Source organism: Galeopterus variegatus, unplaced genomic scaffold, assembly GCF_000696425.1.
Source record: "Galeopterus variegatus unplaced genomic scaffold, G_variegatus-3.0.2 Scaffold222, whole genome shotgun sequence".
NCBI classification, from domain to species: Eukaryota; Metazoa; Chordata; class Mammalia; order Dermoptera; family Cynocephalidae; genus Galeopterus; species Galeopterus variegatus.
The window spans coordinates 743,282-762,709 of record NW_007726333.1 but is presented as its reverse complement, the minus strand read 5'-3'; the positions used below and the strand labels follow the sequence as shown (position 1 = coordinate 762,709).

The following is a 19,428-nucleotide window of genomic DNA, read 5'->3' as shown; positions in this document are numbered from 1 at the left end:
TTTTCTTGGTCAGGCTGGTGGTGAGCGTTAGCCACCTGTGTGAGGCGCTCCCCGTGGGAAAGGTGGCGTGGGAGAAGCGACAGCTTGGTCTCTTTGCTCGGGAGCTTTTCTTGGTCAGGCTGGTGGTTACAATCCCTCCAGAGGGCAGCGCTTTTGGGATGCAGTGTCCGCTCTGCCCTCCTACGTCGCCGGGATCTTAGCGCAATAGCCTCAAGACTGGGATGCTCCGCAGCCGGCTGCTGACGCCTCCCCAGTTAGCCCGGGGTCCTCCCTGCCCTCTCCCTTCCACCTCCCCGCCCCCAAAGTAGTGCTCCCGCCTGGCTCCGCCTGCACACCCCCCAGCGCGCCCCAGAGGTTTATCAGGCTCCCCACACACATCGCCGGCTTCCTTTGGCGCCCGGAGCGAGTGACCCGGACAGACTAGCCGCTGCCTCGGAGCCCCCCATCCACGTCCCCTCCTCCCGTTCGCCCGCCACCGCGCCGCCCGGCTCTTCTCCCCCGCGCCGCGGCGCCCAGCGCGTTTCAGGTTTAATCCCGGGTTGGACCTGCTGCTTTGCTCATCCCCACTCTCAGCCTCTCTCAGGAAGCTCGGAGAAGTGGAATCTGCACGCTGAAACTCTCGGTGGCTGGAGCCGGCAGACTGGGCATGCTCAGAAGCCAGGGCTGGCTCTGGTCTCCACTAGGAAGCTTTTGCACTCGGGAGGCAGCGGCGACTTTGGGGAAAGTTGATCGGAGAGGGGAGGAAGCCCCAAGACGAGGAGCAGCGGCAGGAAGGAGCCCCCGGCAGCCCGGAGGAGCATGGGCACCCTGCGGGATTTACAGTACGCGCTCCAGGAGAAGATCGAGGAGCTGAGGCAGCGGGATGCTCTCATCGATGAGCTGGAGCTGGAGTTGGATCAGAAGGACGAACTGATCCAGAAGCTGCAGAACGAGCTGGACAAGTACCGCTCGGTGATCCGACCAGCCACCCAGCAGGCGCAGAAGCAGAGCGCGAGCACCTTGCAGGGCGAGCCGCGCACCAAGCGGCAGGCGATCTCCGCCGAGCCCACCGCCTTCGACATCCAGGATCTCAGCCATGTGACCCTGCCCTTCTACCCCAAGAGCCCACAGTAAGCAGGGGTTACGCGCCGGGTCCAGGTGGCACCCTGGCGGGGAGCTGCGGGTCTCTGTATTGTCTGTCGGCCCCCGCCCCTCCCGCTTGCCATGTCTGTCCTCATCCTCAGAAATGTTTCATTTTAACGGGCACTTCTTGCGGGGCTGTGCACGTTTCTCAGAGCCAGACTCACTGCACATACGTTGCCTTCGTGTCTTTGTCAGATGTCAAGGTATTTTTTTTTTAATATACATATACATTCATATATGCCACCTAGTGTACATAGAGTTTGAACGCGCCCCAAGTGTATGTGACCGTGTGTGTGAGTGACTGACTGTGAGAGGAGGAATAAAAAGCCCCCGTCTCCCCAAAGCCCTGGCAAACCTGCCCAGCTGGAGAATCCTAAACGCAGGCTCATCAGACTTGAAATGAAATGCGTCTGATATCACCCTTACTTTCTATGCTTTTTTGGCTCTCCCGGATTTCTCCATATGCTGGCTGGCGCTTCACGCTGGTGCCCCTCAAACCTGATGTTCTGTCATCATCAAAGTGTAAAAAATGAGCAAATACGCATATAAAAAGGAAGAATTTTTGATTTCCTGAATTGGATATTTACAATTCATAAATGGAAGACTAGTCTGTGGGTTTTAAAAAAAAATATTTTTCATAACATCCGAGAGAGAAGATTGCTTATTTTCCTTAAGGAATTTGCATAATGTTACTAATCAGCAGCTTTATCTCCCAAGAGGGTGGCATGTTTCCAGGGTCAAATATAGATATGTACACTTTCCTTTTTTACAACGTGGACACATTGTTTGCCTTACCCCTTCCTGGCTTCTAATGCAACACTCTGGTATTGTTCTAGCATTTAAAGAACTGTGTAGTTCTCATGTCAGTGGTCTTCATAACTTGGATGGGAAAATTGAATGAAACTTGTTATACAACGCTCAACTCACAGTCCATTAGAGAGTAAAGTAGCAGGAACATAAGGTTAACAAAGAATGAGGGCAAGCACTTGAGTGAATGCTATTATAAATTAATAGATAAGACACAATTGATAAAACAAAAGATTTTGCCACTCTGCTTGTCACTACATAACACTGGATGATGTCTGTTACATAATAATACAAGATCCCTTGAATCTTTCATTTCATAAACACAGGAATTAATATAAGGAGAAAGAGTAAATACTTGATTATCTCCATTTATATTCATTGGATTTTTGAGTGGTCATGAGTATGTACTAATCACACTTTTGAAAACTTGAAGTTGTACTTTTATGTGGTGGTTCCCATGGAACATTTGCTGTTCCTCGTGCAGGTTTGGCATAAAGAGGAGTTTGTATTCTGCGAGGGAGTGGGACGGAGACAAAAGGACAAACATTTCTGAGATTCTGACCTTACCAAGTTGCCCTAATAGTTCAGCAGACTTAGACCTGCCTTAGAAACCTGAGTAATCTAAATCCATTTCAACTTTTTCTGGTAAATTAATTTGCAGTCCTGACATGCTTGCCTGTTTTAGCTAATGAGGTACATGACCATCTCTCCTGGGCCAAATTTTGCATAATGAAAAAATAACTCAAAGACAGGTCTCTGCATCTTTAAGCATTCCGTAGGATCTCATTTTAGTATGTGCAGGACTTTGGGGTAACAGAGCAAACTCCGCTTTTATAAAAAGACCATTTTTATAGGTTTTATAATGAAGCATGATCAAGCCACTGATAACTCCAGCTAAACATTGTATTAGAGAAGATCTAAAAGAATCTAGGCAGTATGGAATGAACTGTAGAATGTGGTTAAGTTTTAGAAGCCTCTTACGCTTGACATGTAGAATAACTAGATTTTAAAAAGAAGTCCATGGTGGAAAATGACAATAAATTAGTATTAGCAAATACTAGTAATTCACAATATCCCGTTGTAATAACCATTTTATCTATTGAACAAAGCTGTGCATTCTGATATTTATTTAATCACTAGTGTTTTAAAGAACTCAGCTAGTAAGGTATTGCCATGATGCTTCTGGTGATTCTGAAGAAATATATTGAAGAAAATGATAGAATGTCTCCCAGGCTTAAATAATTTTGGAAAAACATCTGTTCTTTTTCACACTTATATAAAGAAAACTAGGATAAAATTGGGTTGAGTGGTATAGTGCACCTTTCTTAGGTGAAAAAGAAGTATATTGTATGCAAAATGTTTATATCTTATGCCATTTGAATGAATGGCTGTACAAGAAAGCTCCACAAAGAATTAAGAAAACTTGCCAAACCGAAGAAGACTTGTTTGCGTTTCAATTTATTTCACTATGAATAATTTGATTATACAGATTTACTGGCAACAAGTGTTTAGTTTATGTCTTTGTATTTCATCTTTAGTGCAACTTAAACTTAGCCATTTTTCTTAAACTTACACATAGATTATGAGTTCAAGTTAAAATAAAACCATCTAAATGGACTAAAATTGATTTCACATTCACGTTCATGTTAGTTTTCAATTCTCTTTCCGTTAAATTTCCATTCTCTTTTCTAGTAACTGCCCAGCTCACATTCTGTTCAATTATGCAAATATGTTTGCCTAATTTTTGCTTACTGAGGTTGTCTTCTGAGGATTATAATTTTTAAAAAATTATATCAAGCATATGAGATCAGGTAGCTTGTTGGTTATGTATATAGGGTAGTTTTTAAGGACTTTTAAAGTAATTTTATTTCATGACATTGTATTCCTGAAAATTGACTCTATAATAGGTTAGAACATTAACTCTTTGATATTTTGATCTAAACCCTTTAACTATTGTAAATATTCCCACATCTTTCCCATTTTGATGTCACAGTGTTCCATGTGATTTCGGTTGGACTATGTAGACTTGCTTGAGTTCCTATCAAAAGTTGTTAGTGTCTCTGTATTTTTGTTAAACTGTTGGTTTCACCTCAGAGGTTGCTGACTTTCAGAGAATGACGACATGTTCTGTTATGTTTCACTTTTTGGTTGTAACCTACTTTGGAAGGGCTTAAGAAGAAATATTTTCTTATTTTTGAGGCATTAATTAAAAAAAAATCTTATATGAGCTTTTAAACCTTGACAGTATCTCAAGAGAAACAGAATCCTCCTAAGTGCTGTATGTTAAATTCTCTAGGAAATTGAGAGAATTCTATAATACCAGAGTAATTGTAGATGGCATACTATTAAAACAGATTTCTTCATAGGCGGGAATTAAATTCCAAGTGTGACCTAAATCTCAGTTTAATGTTTTTATGGGATGTCTGTCATGTGCAAAATATTGTAATGCGTTAGAGGTGAGAGAGACATAGGTCCTGCCATCAAGGAGAACAAGGGGTTAGCAATGCCAAACAAGTAGGTATTCTAGAAAGTAGAGTAAGGCAAGTCACAGAGGAGTTAGTTAAATTGGCAAAATAGGATTGAGTTTATTTAATGTTATGGTGTATGAAACTCTTGTGGAAGTGGAGGTATTTAAAGTGTTTGATTTAGGTGAGTGGTAATGATGTGAGAGGGGGTGTGGTGGGGTTGGGGGTGGGGGAGATACATTTCATGCCACCAGCAAAGAGACAAGGCAGCAAAAGAAAACAGGGCACATCTGGGGAATGGCAGCAACTAGTGGCTGTACTGGAGTGCCCTGGAGGGGATGAGGAAAAGCGAGTTTAAGCCACTGAGAGTGAGAATTTCAGTTTCTCTGACTTTGTAAAGTAGGTGAGAGGGCATTCTGCCTGTTTTTAGAATGATCAAGAATCATTTGTGTGTGTGTGTGTGTGTGTGTGTGTGTGTTTTACACCGAAGACTGATTGTTACCTACTAGCAAAGCCTCGAATTACAGAATGTCAGTCCAACCCTCCACACCCCACTAGCACCTTCCTGGTAATACTCGTACCAACTAGGTAAGCGTATTTAATTTAAGCAAGCAGCAGATGATTAAAACTCTAAAAAAAAAAAAAGTTCCTTTTTCCATTCGCTTCAAAATGTTCCCATTGAAAATAATCTAATTTTATGCCACAGACTAGCACTGCAGATTCCTCACATAACTGGGCAAACTGGACATAGATGAGAATTGAACCTGAAGTTGGTTTTTGAAATTCATCTTTGCTGTTTTTGTGGAGGAGTTAAATTCCGACTTAATGTTACTGTAATAGAGTTTCCAAATTAAGTTTGATCATTAATTTGACATTACAGTCTATGCAGTAAAATTGAAATTGTGGAAGTCTTTATAAAAATATATGAAACCAGGTTGCTAAAACCCTATGAGGGTGTTTTGAAGCACAGGCAAGGTGTGTGCCCCTAAAGTAGGGCTTATAATGAAAATACTGACAAGCCCTTAAATAGAGTAGCCCTAGAGACTACCAGAGAATGTAAATGACCAGCTTCCTTGCTGTACTGGGCCACATTTCCAAGCTCCTGTTACTTGTTATTTCACTAAAGAGTTGAGTTTGGATTTCTAATGGATAAGGATAGAAGAAGGCAGAAGGATAGAAGATGTTTCTATTGTTGCTGCTTGCAGGTTATAAGGCATATGGACACATTTTTTTCTGTCTGCCTAGCAATGGAGGGTCTCCATGGTATCCTAGCAACCAGATTTGAACACCAGGCTGCTGCTCTTTCTGCCATCTCTACCATAGGTGCTGCTGCCTGTCCCAGGGACCTGGGCCTGTTGCTAGCGTTCCAAACCTTCCGACTTGAATCTTCCGAGCTCAAAGAACGCAAAAGACAATGTGATAAATAAGCACATGCTGAAAGCAGCATTTACCAGTATGCTCAACAGCTTATTATGCAATCACATCTGTGGCATTTTGAATCCTAATCTGAATTGTTGAGCTGGTGCTGTTTGCCACCCCTTCCGTGACAGCCCTGCTCTACTTCCTCACACCCAGCCTTCGGATACCCATCCTACTTTCCTCTCTCACCATCTTCTATAACGATAGAGAAAGAGATGTATGCCTCGGCATCTCTTTACATTTTATTTTCTGAGAGGTTAAATATGTGCAGCCTGTTTGAACTCTCTAAGTGTAATTTTGTTTGTAAGAGCAGAGGAATGTTCTCCCTCCAAAACTGTCATGTAAATATAAACAATAGCACAAAAACTGCGGCTACACAAAACAGATGTTTAACACAAGGTGGGACTAATAGTACACTCTCAAAGTGTCTTGTTTCCAAGTGGATTTTATAATCATAGTTATTAATATGAGAAAAGCAGGAGAGTAGAGTGGGAAGAAGAGATGTGTATTGCGGGAACAGAAAAGGGCAAAACAAGATGAGTATTATTACAGCTATGCCACATTTGCGAGAAAGTTGGAATGCAATGATGCACTTGGTGGGCGAATAAACAGGCGATAAGACTGGAACAGAATTTGCAAGTAAGATGGTATTTGTGGGTGAAGACAGACACAGAGGAGACACCCAAATTGGAGTATATTGAAGGCTTGCCTCCTTGGGGAGTCATATCAAGATATTTGCAGAAAATCATGAAGATGTTTCACTTCAGACCAGTGCTTGTTTTGAATGCTTTGCATTGTCCCCTTGAAACATCCATCCCCTCTATCTGACATCAGTGGGGGCTTGGTGGTCTTTGTGCAGTGCGCAGTGAAGAGGAAGGGAATGAGGGCAGCAAGGCTGCACATCACTGTTTCTGAATTCATGGGTCAAGAATTGCACTGCTAGTCATCATCGTAATGCTAACATTATGGAGAACTTGCTCTGTGCTAGGGCAGCAAGGCTGCACATCACTGTTTCTGAATTCATGGGTCAAGAATTGCACTGCTAGTCAGCATCGTAATGCTAACATTATGGAGAACTTGCTCTGTGCTGTGCACTGCTCCTGTGCTTCACAACTCGGTGAGGAAGATTCTGGATTATCCTCATTTCACAGCGTGAGGAACAGAACACTGAGGCTCAGATTAACTAAGCAAGTTGCTCAAGGTCACACACTTGGTAAAAGGCTGAGCCTGAATTTGAACTCCAGAGACTGGCTCCCTGACTACTAGACTCTCCTGCTTCCCAAAAGGGTGTGAGGATTAGGTAGTTGCAGGAAAACCTAGTGCATAACATATAGGCTGTTTTCAGGGGAGTACCTGTTCACCAGTAACTAAACAGGAAGCAGAAGTACTTTGAGAGCAGTGGAAGAAATAAGATAGGACAGTGGTTCCCAAACTTTGCTGCACATTAGAATCACCTGGGGAGCTTTAAAAAAATCAAATGCCTAGGCTTTACCCCAAGTCAATTAAAATCAGAATGTCTAGGGGTGGAAACTAGGCATCAATATTTTTTAAAGATTCCCCAATTAATTCAAATGTGCAGCAAAACTTGGGAACCACTCTGATAGAAGATGACAGGGTGTGTGTGTGTGTCTTTGTGTGTCTTTGTGTGTGTGTAAGAGAGAGAAAGAGAGAGAGAGAGAGAGAGAGAGAGAGAGAGAGAGAGAGAGAGAGAGAGAGAGAGAGAGATTTAACAGAGCACCAGGATGAATTTTCCGTCCAAAGAGTTGAATGTCTTTATTGGCTAAAACCTTTAAGGACTAGGGGCTTGAAAAAGCAGTAGTGGATTTTGTGTGTGTGTGCGCCAAGTTATAGGCATACACTATTTAGTTAATGTCTTACTGTTTATTCTCCCAAATAAGTAATCATTACCCTACCTGGTCTATTGGTTCTCAGGCCTAGTTGCATATGAGAATCACCTAGGGACCTTTAAAAAGTATCTTTGCTGGGGTACCACCTCCGGAGATGCTGATTCAATTGCCCTAGGGTGGACCTGAAATGTAGGTGTATTATTTTAGCTCCCGAGGTGATTCCAATATGCAGCCCGGGAATCTTTGCTGGGGTACCACCTCCGGAGATGCTGATTCAATTGCCCTAGGGTGGACCTGAAATATAGGTGTATTATTTTAGCTCCTGAGGTGATTCCAATATGCAGCCCAGGCTGAATTCCCATTCTTTGGCAAGTGCCTTCCTTTGTCCATTTTGACCAACCCAAATCCCTGCTTGCCGTGTAGTGGGCAGCTCCAGCTTCCCAATCCCCATAGTATCTGGACCTGTCGTTTTCAGTATTATCTCTGGGGTTACCTGCTACGGACCCCGGATACACAAAAGTGGCAGCAGCTCTGTTGAATGGGTAAATATGTTTCCCCTTTCCTGCCAGCTATGAGTGTTGGCCTCAGTTCAAATATCACACACATTAAGATCGGCCATCCTCCCGAGTTTGTTTTCCGCTCTCACTGGGGGCAGCTTCCCCATTAACCAGTGAGACTGTTTCCTTGGGTCCCAGCTGCTGCGGTGCAGTGTGAAGTTGGTGAAGAAGAAACAGTGATGAGTGCCTCGTGGAAGAACAGTCCTGGGCTTGTTGCGCCTCTCCTTCTGGTATGTGATGTCTCTGCAGCCAGCTACAGTTTTTTTCCCCTACAGATATTTTATCCTTTTAAGGCAAACAGCCTGAGCTCAGGCTGAGAAGTACTTTCAGGGGAGGCTTCGGAGGAAGCCGAGTGAGCACATCCACCTCTCAGCCCCCTTTCCAGACAGTTTGGTTTGAGTGCACAGATGTGGGCATTGCTGGCAGATGAGAGGTCTGAGATGACACCTGTGACAAGAGATCCTGGGGTGTCCTCGGGAAGGCTTCTGGGGGAGATGAGACTCCTAAACCCTGTAGTCAGAACTCACTGCTACCCCTGTTGACAACTCTTTGTGTCTTTTGCTTCCCCTCTTTCCCCTGATATCACTGTTAAAAATTCCTCAAGTTGACCTAATGGTCACTAATAAGAACCTATTCATGTGTCATTTAATCATTATCTTCTCAGGTGAGCATCAGCCAATATAGCACTCTATAAAAGCAATGAAAATAGCTAATACAATCGCAAATACTTTTTGGTAAAAGTAATCTTCTTAGAATTGGAGTCAGAGATGAGTTTCTTGTCTCTTTCCCCCTCCTTCTAAAATATGAAAATGTATTCAGCTGACAGATAGCATGTTAAAGCAGAGCAGATATAATAAGTCTGCCCAGAGGATTGGGGACATTAATTACGCAGGGAAGTTAATCATAAGGAAAGTAAACACTTTCATTATGAATCCAACTTCATGTCGTGTATTTGATTATTGGATCTAAATGGGAGGGATAAGAGGAATTAGCAACAATAAAGAAATACAATCAAATGCACGTGTCACTTATTATGGCTTTGTAGTTAGAAACAGAATGATGAGCAAGAGTTAGTGGTAGGACGTGGGAAAATATCTGTGTCTTTGTGTTCTTTTATTTTCAGATACGAAAGGATGGGGGTTAGTACAGAAAAGATCAGCGACAATTTAGTATGAACATATACTACTTTTACCTGCATCAAAAATAAAATGTTAATTACCTTTGCCTGTCTAAAGATCCTAAATGCAATTTAAACTTCATCAGATTTTTTTAAAGGTGGATATGATCACATTAACTACTTTTATTTCTTTTTTTGCGTTAACTTCTATATGGAGATAGAGTAACTCAGGCCCAGCCAAAGCATAAGTAAATAGTTTAAATTATTTTCAAGATTATTTTAATAAAATCTCCTAGTGTTATTGACCTTCTAATGTTTAGTTTCATTTTCTCACTTCTAGACCATACCTGCTCTTAAGGAGTAGCATTGTACTTTGTATCAGCCAGTTAGTTTAATTTGGCTAATGGTGTTGAATGTCAGTGATGACAAATACGATCTAGTTAAGCAAAATACTTTTGCTATTTTCTGAAACAGTTTTATTGTCGTAATATAAAGCTTTCACCAGATCTGGGTGAAGGAATAATGAGATAATGTGAGAGAAAAATATCTTCTTTTCTGGATCACCTTAATGGCCCAGCTTTATCAAGAAATTATGGTTTTGACAGTGCTTCTAAGTATGGACTAAGAGGAAAGAAAAAAGGATTGTCATGACGAGAAAGAGAAATGGGAATTCTAAGTTCTACCTCTCTGGAGTTATTGTTACAGATGCACTATTGGGTGGATTGGTCATACACTACCGCACCTGCAGGAGGCTGGGAAACGTTCTTAAAAGTAAGCACACTTCCGTCTTCATAAGACACACTCTGCCTAATCATTGGTGACTGAGTAATATGTTCTGTGTCATGATGACTCAGAGAAGATGGCCTTAGCTTAGATTTGTATTGGTTTGACAGGGTGTCACCATATCCTTCACAGAGGAATATTCAGCATCTGAAAGTGACAGGTGCCATTTTGCGAAGTCTGCGATGGCAACTCATTATGTCAGTGGGAAGAGGGAAATAAGAAAATATGCAGAGGAATAAACTTTAGAATGTACACTGCATGCTCTATCAAGTGTGGAACTTTATATGATTCATTCTAGGTAATTGCTACCCTCTTATTTTGAAACTCTCTGAGGATACCAAAGCTTAGAACAGTAAGCCTGAAGACACTTAGATAAATAAGAGTGGTTTTTTAGCTGGAAGATCCATTCAGCAAGTCTCTCGTTATTTTGAGCAAATGGATTTTACTTAATACCATAGAACTTGTTCCATTCTGAATTGTTGTAGGAAAACCTTGTTTTTCCCCATAGTGTATGGTACAGTGCAAAATGAAAGAATTGCTCAAAGTTTCTAGTCATTCACTTAATACCTGGCTTTATAAAAACGTGATACTGAACTCCATCGTACATTTGTGTGAGCAGTATTTCTTACTATAGATATAAAAGGCTTTAGAAATATTGTGAAAGAAAATGTGCTTTAACTTATTTTTTTAATAGTTGTAGCCTTGATCAGGATAGTCACTTTTCTTTTTTTTTTTTTAAACTCTTACTTTAGACTTTCTGTTGTTCTTCATAAAAGGAAAATATGACATGAAAAATTATAATTTGTCTGATTCTGCCTTCCAGATGTTTTAGCATTACGTAGTAAGGAGACCTATATTCTCTTGTTGGAAATAAAAAAAAAAAAAACAAGCAGGAACTAAATGATTCCTTGTTTGTGTAGCATTGAGTGGCATAAAATTAAATGGATGTTACTTTGAAACAGTCTTTATTGAAATGAGTGGCAAATAAATAAAATAACAAGCTCACTGTGAATGGATCATCTTTTATTAACTTCTTATCACCTTTTTACATCATTAATTCATCTAGCCTTTGCTTTTTCATTGCTTTGCTTAAGGCCTTAACATGTTTATTTCCCCTTCTTTTTGACTTTCAATGGGAAATGCCTAGTCTAAAAAAAGTGTTTTCTTTTTGCTAGGCAACTACTAAAAGAGTGTAGTCCATGCCCCTAAAAATAACAATAATTTAAGAAAAAAACTTCCAGAAATGAAGAATTTAGGCACGTAGAAGCATTTGGATATTTGTTTCCACGTTTATGAATAATTTAAGAAATTGTTTCAGAAAATTATATTTGAGGAGTATCCTATTATTTCTATCAAAAGTGAAGCAGTCTTCCTAATCATGGTTATTTTAAGCAACCCAGAGTAAACCTCTATACTCTCAGAAATGAAGTGATCAAGAGACCCAATACTGAAATATTTTGGTGAAGATATTGGTGTGAAGAGAGCTGGATAAAGTTGAATAAACACTTTGCTAGAACCTTTATCCTAAGGTATAAAACAGAAACACTGCTCATCACAGAGGAGACTACTCTTGGGTGATCCTTTCTCTTCTGTGGCCTGTCTTGTCTTTTGGTTCCACCACTCAAGTCTCGTGCTATGTAAATCATCTATCACAATAGAGCAATGCTTCGTCTTCTGGATTCCCAAGGAATTACTGTCAACGTGATAGATGGAAAATGACTCAAGTATACATTTATTTGTCTTGGCAAGAGTAGGATTTTCTGCTAGATGGACTTAGAGGTTATTAAATAGTATCTAGGTGAACCCTTGCTAGTGAGTTTCTAAATCATCTATGACAAGTTTTTTTCCTCCTCCTTTTTGACTCTCATTAATGGATTTCAACACTTATTTGTGAAGCTCAATCCATTACTTTATCTTCATGAAGGGGAATAAAATAATATTAAAAATTCCTCTTGCTCAAACTAGGCTCAGTTTTTTTTCTTGATTTTTTTTTCTTCTTCTGGTTATAGAAATAATTTCTTTTTTCATCACAGAAACCCTATATAAAATGAAGGCCATAATTGTCACTTTTTAGCCTTTTCTTTACTGGTCAATTGTTGATGGTGGTGATGATGATGATAATGATGTTGGTGATAGTGATGATAATTACTAAAAATATTTGTCTTACTATATGCTATGTATATTTTCTCATTTAATTCTCACAGTCATCTGATAAAGTAGGTACTGTTATCATCCCATTTTTTCAGATGAAGAAAGTGAGGCACAGAGAAATTAAACAACTTGCCCAAAATAAAAGAGTGAGCTGAAACACTCAAACGCAGGTCTGTGTGACCTCAGAACTCATGCCTTTTCTTCATATGCTGTGTTGTTTAGCTACCTTTTCTAATAACTCATTTTTTAGCAGAAGTCCTACTTTCCATTCCTTTGTGCAGTCTTATTCCTTTCATGTAGCTCTTTGGTAATTTTTCATATACCCTCTGCACAAATACCCATGATGGTCATGGGTGCATTCTCTTTTAGAGATTAGCACACCTGAGTATCATGGTAATTCTTTTCCCAATAATACTGTATTTCTATTATATTCACATTGTCATCAAATACAACTGTGAGGGCACTTCACAAAGTTCATGGAAAAATAAAATTGAAAGATGATATTAATCTTTCCACTAATTTTATGAAATACCTTGGTATGCATGCCTAAAGAATTTTTGCTGTTTTATACATAGAAAGTTTTTTCCATCTTGTACTTGCATATATATATATATTGTTTGTTTGTTTAAAAACTTTCAAACAGCCTGTACTTGTCCCTGTTGAATCAAGTTCCCATTTTAAAGAAACATTCCCTCTGTTTGCTAATGGTTCATTTCCTTACTTATTTTATTCCCAATATTAACATCTTTAGTTATTATTAGAAACTTTACCAACTACCCTCTTATTTATTATTCTTGTAATTAATAAAAGTTTCTATGGATTGATTTTCAGTTATTTGTTTGTTTGTTCAGTCATTTACCAAATACTTATTAAGGAACTAATATAGGGCAGAGCTATACTAGATGTGTGTTATTAGTCCATTTTCTGTTGCTTATAACGGAATACCTGAAACTGCATAAAGAAATAAAATTTGTTTCTTACAGTTTTAGAGGCTGGGAAATCCAACATCCAGGGAATACATCAAGTGAGCTGTTCTTGGTGGAGCCTCTGTACAGAATTCTATGGCAACACAGTGTATCACATGGCGAAAATAGCAAGAACTTTCACGTGCTCTTCTTATAAAGCCATCAGTCTACATCTGTGATAACCTATTAAACCATTAACCTGGTACTCCATGAATGGATTAATCCATTCATGAGAGCATAGTCATCACAATCCAATCACCTCTTAAAGGCCACACTTTTCAAATACCATAACTGGATTTCCCACCTTTTTAACACTGTTACAAGAGGTGTCAAGTTTCAGTGAGTTTTGGGGAGATATTCAATCCCCAGTAATGCATCTTCTTTTCATCTATAAATCATTTCACACCTGAAGATTGGTGGCTTTAGAGTCTATGCTAGAAAAGGAACTGTCTTTTCTGGGGCTTTTCCAATATGGATTGGGCTCAGCATACCTGGACTGTAGTCATGTTCAGTTCTCAGTGTTGGACTTTGTAGTGCTGCGTATTTTTCCTTCATCATGCCCATCAGAGTGTGAATTTCTATCTTTGGTCATTATTTGGTTAACATCCACTTCCCCCAAAACATGGTGAGTTCCAGGAAAATAAGGCCAACGTCTCTGCTGTTCCACATTGTACCCTTGGAGCCCAAAACATGGCGGCACACAGCAGATGCTTAATAATTTGTTGACAAATGAGTGCTGCGTATTTTTCCTTCATCATGCCCATCAGAGTGTGAATTTCTATCTTTGGTCATTAGTTGGTTAACATCCACTTCCCCCAAAACATGGTGAGTTCCAGGAAAATAAGGCCAACATCTCTGCTGTTCCACATTGTACCCTTGGAGCCCAAAACATGGCGGGCACACAGCAGATGCTTAATAATTTGTTGACAAATAAAGGACAAGATGAAGCCTCTTCATGTTCCTGGTTTTTGAATACTTCATTTTTTAAATTTAAAATTTTGAAAATTGGAACATGTCACTGAGCTCAGTAGAGCTTGTAGGCATGTTTGGTTTGGCCAGAAAAATCTTTTAGAAACTGTTGAATTTGCATTCTTTGGCACACCTTTGTGAAATTGCCTGTGCTTCCCAAGTACATCATGGCCCCTGCCACTGAATACTGTCTGGATCTAGCCCATGCCCTTTCTTTGGCACACCTTTGTGAAATTGCCTGTGCTTCCCAAGTACATCATGGCCCCTGCCACTGCATACTGTCTGGATCTAGCCCATGCCCTTTGTTTTCTTTTTTTTTTCCTTTTTGTCTTTTTTACTGACCAGTAACGGGATCGCAACCCTCGGTGTTGCGCCCGCACCGCGCTCAGCCAGTGAGCGGCAACCGGTCTCCACATGGGATCTGAACCCTCTGCGGGAGCGCCACCGTGCTCCCAAGCGGCGCACTCTCCAGTGCGCCACCGGGCAAGCCCATTTGTTTTCAGCATCTGCTTGGTCTCTGAAGACATTTCAGTTTTCCACCTCTGGGATTACAAAGTCTTGAAAAGTCCCTTCTTGTTTGAATAAACTGTGATTGTAAAGTGTCTTTCCAAGGAAGCACACTTGTCCTCCAACTCTAATAAATGTCTAGTCTCAAGCTCTGCAACATAAAATCTCATAAATTGGTTAATCTTGAAAAATAAATGAATTGATTGCTAAGAAAAACAGCATGGAAATAGTTGTAAGAGAATGTTTTCAAATTCTTAATTCCTTTTGCAGGCTCAGCCAGAACTCTCACTAACAAATCCTGTCAAGCTTAGGATAGGAGCTTGTTAATTTTCACTATCCAAAACTTTCATACATCTTAATATTATGAGATGGTAGAGACCATCAAACTCATGATGAAATACTTTTAAATTAGGTGGTTGCTTCAACATTAACTGAAACAAAACAGGAAAAGTTTAAAGCTTGATTTTGTTTACATGTTGTCTTTTAGCTTTTCAGGATGGAACCTGGGAACACCCAGTCCTATAAAAAACTTTTTACCTCATCTGATTATATGCTTCTGTGCATGTCTGAGGTTATTTTTCCAGGAGGCCTAGGTACCAGTGCAACTGGAGATTTTGTTTTATATGGTAAAAGTGTGGTTTGATAACAACTTATATTCGTTGGCTAGAATAATGAATATGTGCATGATTTAATTTACGCCTCACAATATCTGAATGAATAAAGAAAGACAGATCGTCTCTGTTTTACAGATGAGAAGATTAAGGATCAAAGAGGTGAGGTAATATAACCCAAATCGAACATTTTTTAAGTGAATGGCACTGTTAAGTCCAATAGGTTTTCAGACTTAGTTCAACTTACTTTCCACACTCTATTTGGAATTAATGCATTCATGAGATTGCCTTGAGAATCCACAGCAATGTATTTATGGAAATCACAAGCAGGTAGGCTCAGAACAGAGAGCTGTACATGAATAAGAGCATGGGCTGTAACTCAATTGCTACTTCACCACTAACTAGGTATGTGACATGGGGTCTGCCTGAGTTTCCATTTCCTACTATAAACGAGGATTATAAATATGCTATGATTAGACATAATGTTTCACAGTGTCCAAATCATAGTGTGAACTCAATAAATGGTTGCTGTTGAGGTTGTCATTCCTATCATCATTTTTATTTTCAATTATTTCCATTATTAAGGTGCTATGGACATCTCTAAACTAAACTAAAGAACATGAGTTAGAAAGATAGGCTCAGTAATGACAAGGACCTGGAACAGAGCCCAATGCCACCTAGCTTGACTTTGCTGGGTATGACTCAGAGGAAGATTGAGTGAAAGCAAGAGTTTCACATGACTTCTGTGTGGGCTAATGGTAGGCAAGAAAGGTTGAATATAGGCAAACCTGAAGTTCCATAACAATGATGTTTATTTTATTCAACCAGCACTTATAGGCTTACAGAGAAGTCAAGAATGGATTGGCCATGTTTGAACTGAGCGCTGTATATTTAAACTATGTTAAAGAAATTATGATGAAAATAGTTTCATTATCCCAAGAGAAAGCTGTCTACGCTCTAAAGACAGGAGGAATTTTTAGTGGTCATTTTTTGCAGATGCATTTATGTGAAATTGTGGTAATATTGTTCTTAACGTTCATTTTAGCTCATAGGGCCATTGTAAATGTAGACTATGGCATTGCTGCTCTGGAGTAAAGTTTTATAGACCCACTCCTTTAATGATTTGATTTCAGTCCATCAAAAGTATTTAGAGCAAAGTGGCTTTTCTGTTTCCTGAAATATTTGCGTAGAAGTTATTCACTGATAATGGATTTCTGTTTGAAAGCCATTCATTTCCAACTTGAATATTTGCTGTCCAGACTGAGAAGCTATGAGATGCAGAACATAATCTTAGCCTATAAATGCTTTCTGTTAATGACCTTGATATTGCATCTTGAGATATCTTTTCAAAAACAATATCATTGTGGGTGAAAGCAGTGATAACAGCCCTGTTAGCCTGTGGAGAAATATATTAATGGTCTTGGACAAATTCTTGACAGTCGTGATGATGAGCTGATAATGAAAGCTTTAGAATAAAAATAAAAATACTAGTTTATTGTGAAATGTGTCATGTACTACAGGAAAGATAGATTATTTTTTAACAGCTTTATTGGGGTATAATTTACATACCATAAAATTCACCTACTATATGTCCACAGTAAAAGGATTGTTTGTACATTTATAGAATTGTGCAACTATTACCACAATCCAGTTTTGGAACATTTTCATTATCTCCCACAATTACCTGGGGCCTACTTAGTCAATCCCTGCTTCACTCCATAACTCAGGCAACCACTTATCTGCCTTCTGTCTTTATATATTTGCCTTTTCTGTACATTTCATACAAACAGGCAACTTATTTTGCAAATGATAACAATTTACTTGAATGACTATGTGATATCAATTTATGGTTTATTAAATGAAGTTTAAAATGTTAAGGCTGTATTTGGACCCAGGGCATTTGTTGTTGCATTAAACATTAAATCTCATTGGTTTCAGAAAAGTTTAATCAGCCTAACTATTTTTATGTTGTTTTTGGAGTAATGCAGAGACTGGAGAATTTAGTTTGTACCTAGATCTGGTATACTAGCATGGTAATTACCTGATTAACAGTAACAAGAATAATAGTAGCAGGTTGCCATTTATAAAATACTTACTGTGTTTAGGCATTGTACTGGGGGATTAATATGCATTTTGTCTAATTTTCATAATATTTATAAAAAGTAAAGACTGATCACTCTATTTTAGAGACAACAAAAGTAAAGCAAACTCAGAAATGTTAAGTAATTTGCCCACGACCGCACAATGCTGCCTGCGTCCAAAGTCTATGCTTTTGGCTGCTATACTAAGAGTTATTTATCTTGAGCTACACAGATAAGTAGGCAAGCAGACTGTATGACTTATACCTTTCTACAACTTTCCAATTTTTTCCATTTTTTTCAGCACTAAGATATATATTTGAAGTTACCCTTCAACTTGCCTTTTTGGCTTCTGTGCATATTCTGCCAAGGAATATTAAGAGAAGAGTCTACAAGTTAAAAATTATCCCTGAGGTGAACATAGAATTAATCAGGGAGCTGATTTTGAAATGAGAGCAGCAAGGACAGATATGAAAGAAAGAAATGAAGAAGTGTACATGAGAGAAATTAAGACAAAAGAACTTTACAAGGTCTGAGAGGAAGGAAGAAATTTCGGTTCTTTAGATGTGGCTGAGGTGGTGATTTCATGAAGAAAGTGGAGGGTTTCGATTAAAACTCTTTTTAGGGTAGAAACTATTTTAAAGGAAGAATCCTAATGGGTTCTTGTGCCAGTGGGGCTGGAAGCAGATGAAGGAGAATAAATGGTCTCTAATGCAGGTGGTCGCAATCCCAGTGGCACACAACTCTGATTTAGGTGGTTACATCTGACTCCACTTTGTCTCACTAATGATCCTGGCTTGATACTTGGCTGGCTGTATTCCCCAGAAGCCTTTTCTCTGACGCCAGTCAATCCTGCCTGGTGCAAAGCCTTCTGGGTTATGAGCCAATTGGGGACACTGCCAAATCTGTTGCTTATTCAGTAGTGAAACGAGGTGATACTGTAAGTTTTCTTTCTTATTGTGCAGGTACTAGGAATGAAGTTTCAATCTGAGAGAACAAAGAATAATCTTTGAGGATTCACTGGGGATTGATAAAAGGGGATTTCAGAGACAATAAACTATTTCTTATGTTTCTAGTAATCTTCAGTTTCAAGCTTCATTTATATAAGTAGTTGGACATTTTAAATTCCATTGGCCAAATTTGGATTTTCTTATTTAAAGAAGAGGAGTGAGTGATGTTTGTGTGTGGGAACTAGTTTTGATAAGGCACAAGGCAATTAGGAATTTAAAATATTAGAGATACACATATACACACACATATACAAAGGGTTTGGAGCAGTTTCATAAAAATGCATGCGATGCAATAAGATCTTTAAAAACACACCATAAATTATTGTTCAGGTTGATACTTTTTCTACGTGTTTTGTTTATTTGCAGAATCCAGAATGATGGGCAAAACATAATCGATACAGAGACCAACTACTTCTCAAAGTGTGGGCCCTGGATCAGTCTCATCTGGGAACTTTTTAGAAATGCAGATTCTCAGATATCACCCCATATTCACTGAAACAGAAATCCTGAGTTGGGGCTCAACAATCTATATTTTAACAACCCTTCTCGGTGATTGTGAAGTGCCCTAAAGTTTGAGAACCCCTAAAAGAATAGGATGGGGATTTAGAACTAAATGTGGCTGACTATACCATGAACATTACTGAAGGCAGTTCATCCCAGTGCCCAGAACAATGGCTCAGGGATTCCCTGTCAGGAGCTCACTCTGCTCACACTCTGTTGCGACTTGGCAGGTTAGCTCCTATTTAAAGCCTATCCACCTTTCGTTTCCTTAAAGCCTCTGCTGGCACCAGTCTGAAATGCTTTCTCTTTTGGGATACCTATAGGTTTGAATTCTTTTAGGTCTAACATTCTTTTGATACTAAATTTTAACTCCTTTGTTTCATTAATTATATTTTTCGTGTATTTTCATATATATCCATGTATGTCTTATCTCTCTCTCTCTCCCCCTCTCCCTCTCTCCCTCTCCTCATCACTGCCTTAAATACACCTTTTCTGAACAGGACTACAGAATTAATTACA

General features: G+C 39.4%; 1 protein-coding gene across 1 annotated transcript in view; it reads left to right on the top strand.

Moving 5' to 3' along the window:
* The first annotated feature begins 794 nt into the window (after window positions 1-794).
* LOC103585216 (cGMP-dependent protein kinase 1-like) overlaps window positions 795-19,428 on the top strand; it is a 384,465-nt gene continuing 365,831 nt past the window's right edge. The window contains exon 1 of the mRNA XM_008566122.1: window positions 795-1,109. Coding sequence (XP_008564344.1) covers window positions 799-1,109 — 311 coding nt within the window. The 5' untranslated portion in view covers window positions 795-798. The remainder of the gene's footprint in view (window positions 1,110-19,428) is intronic.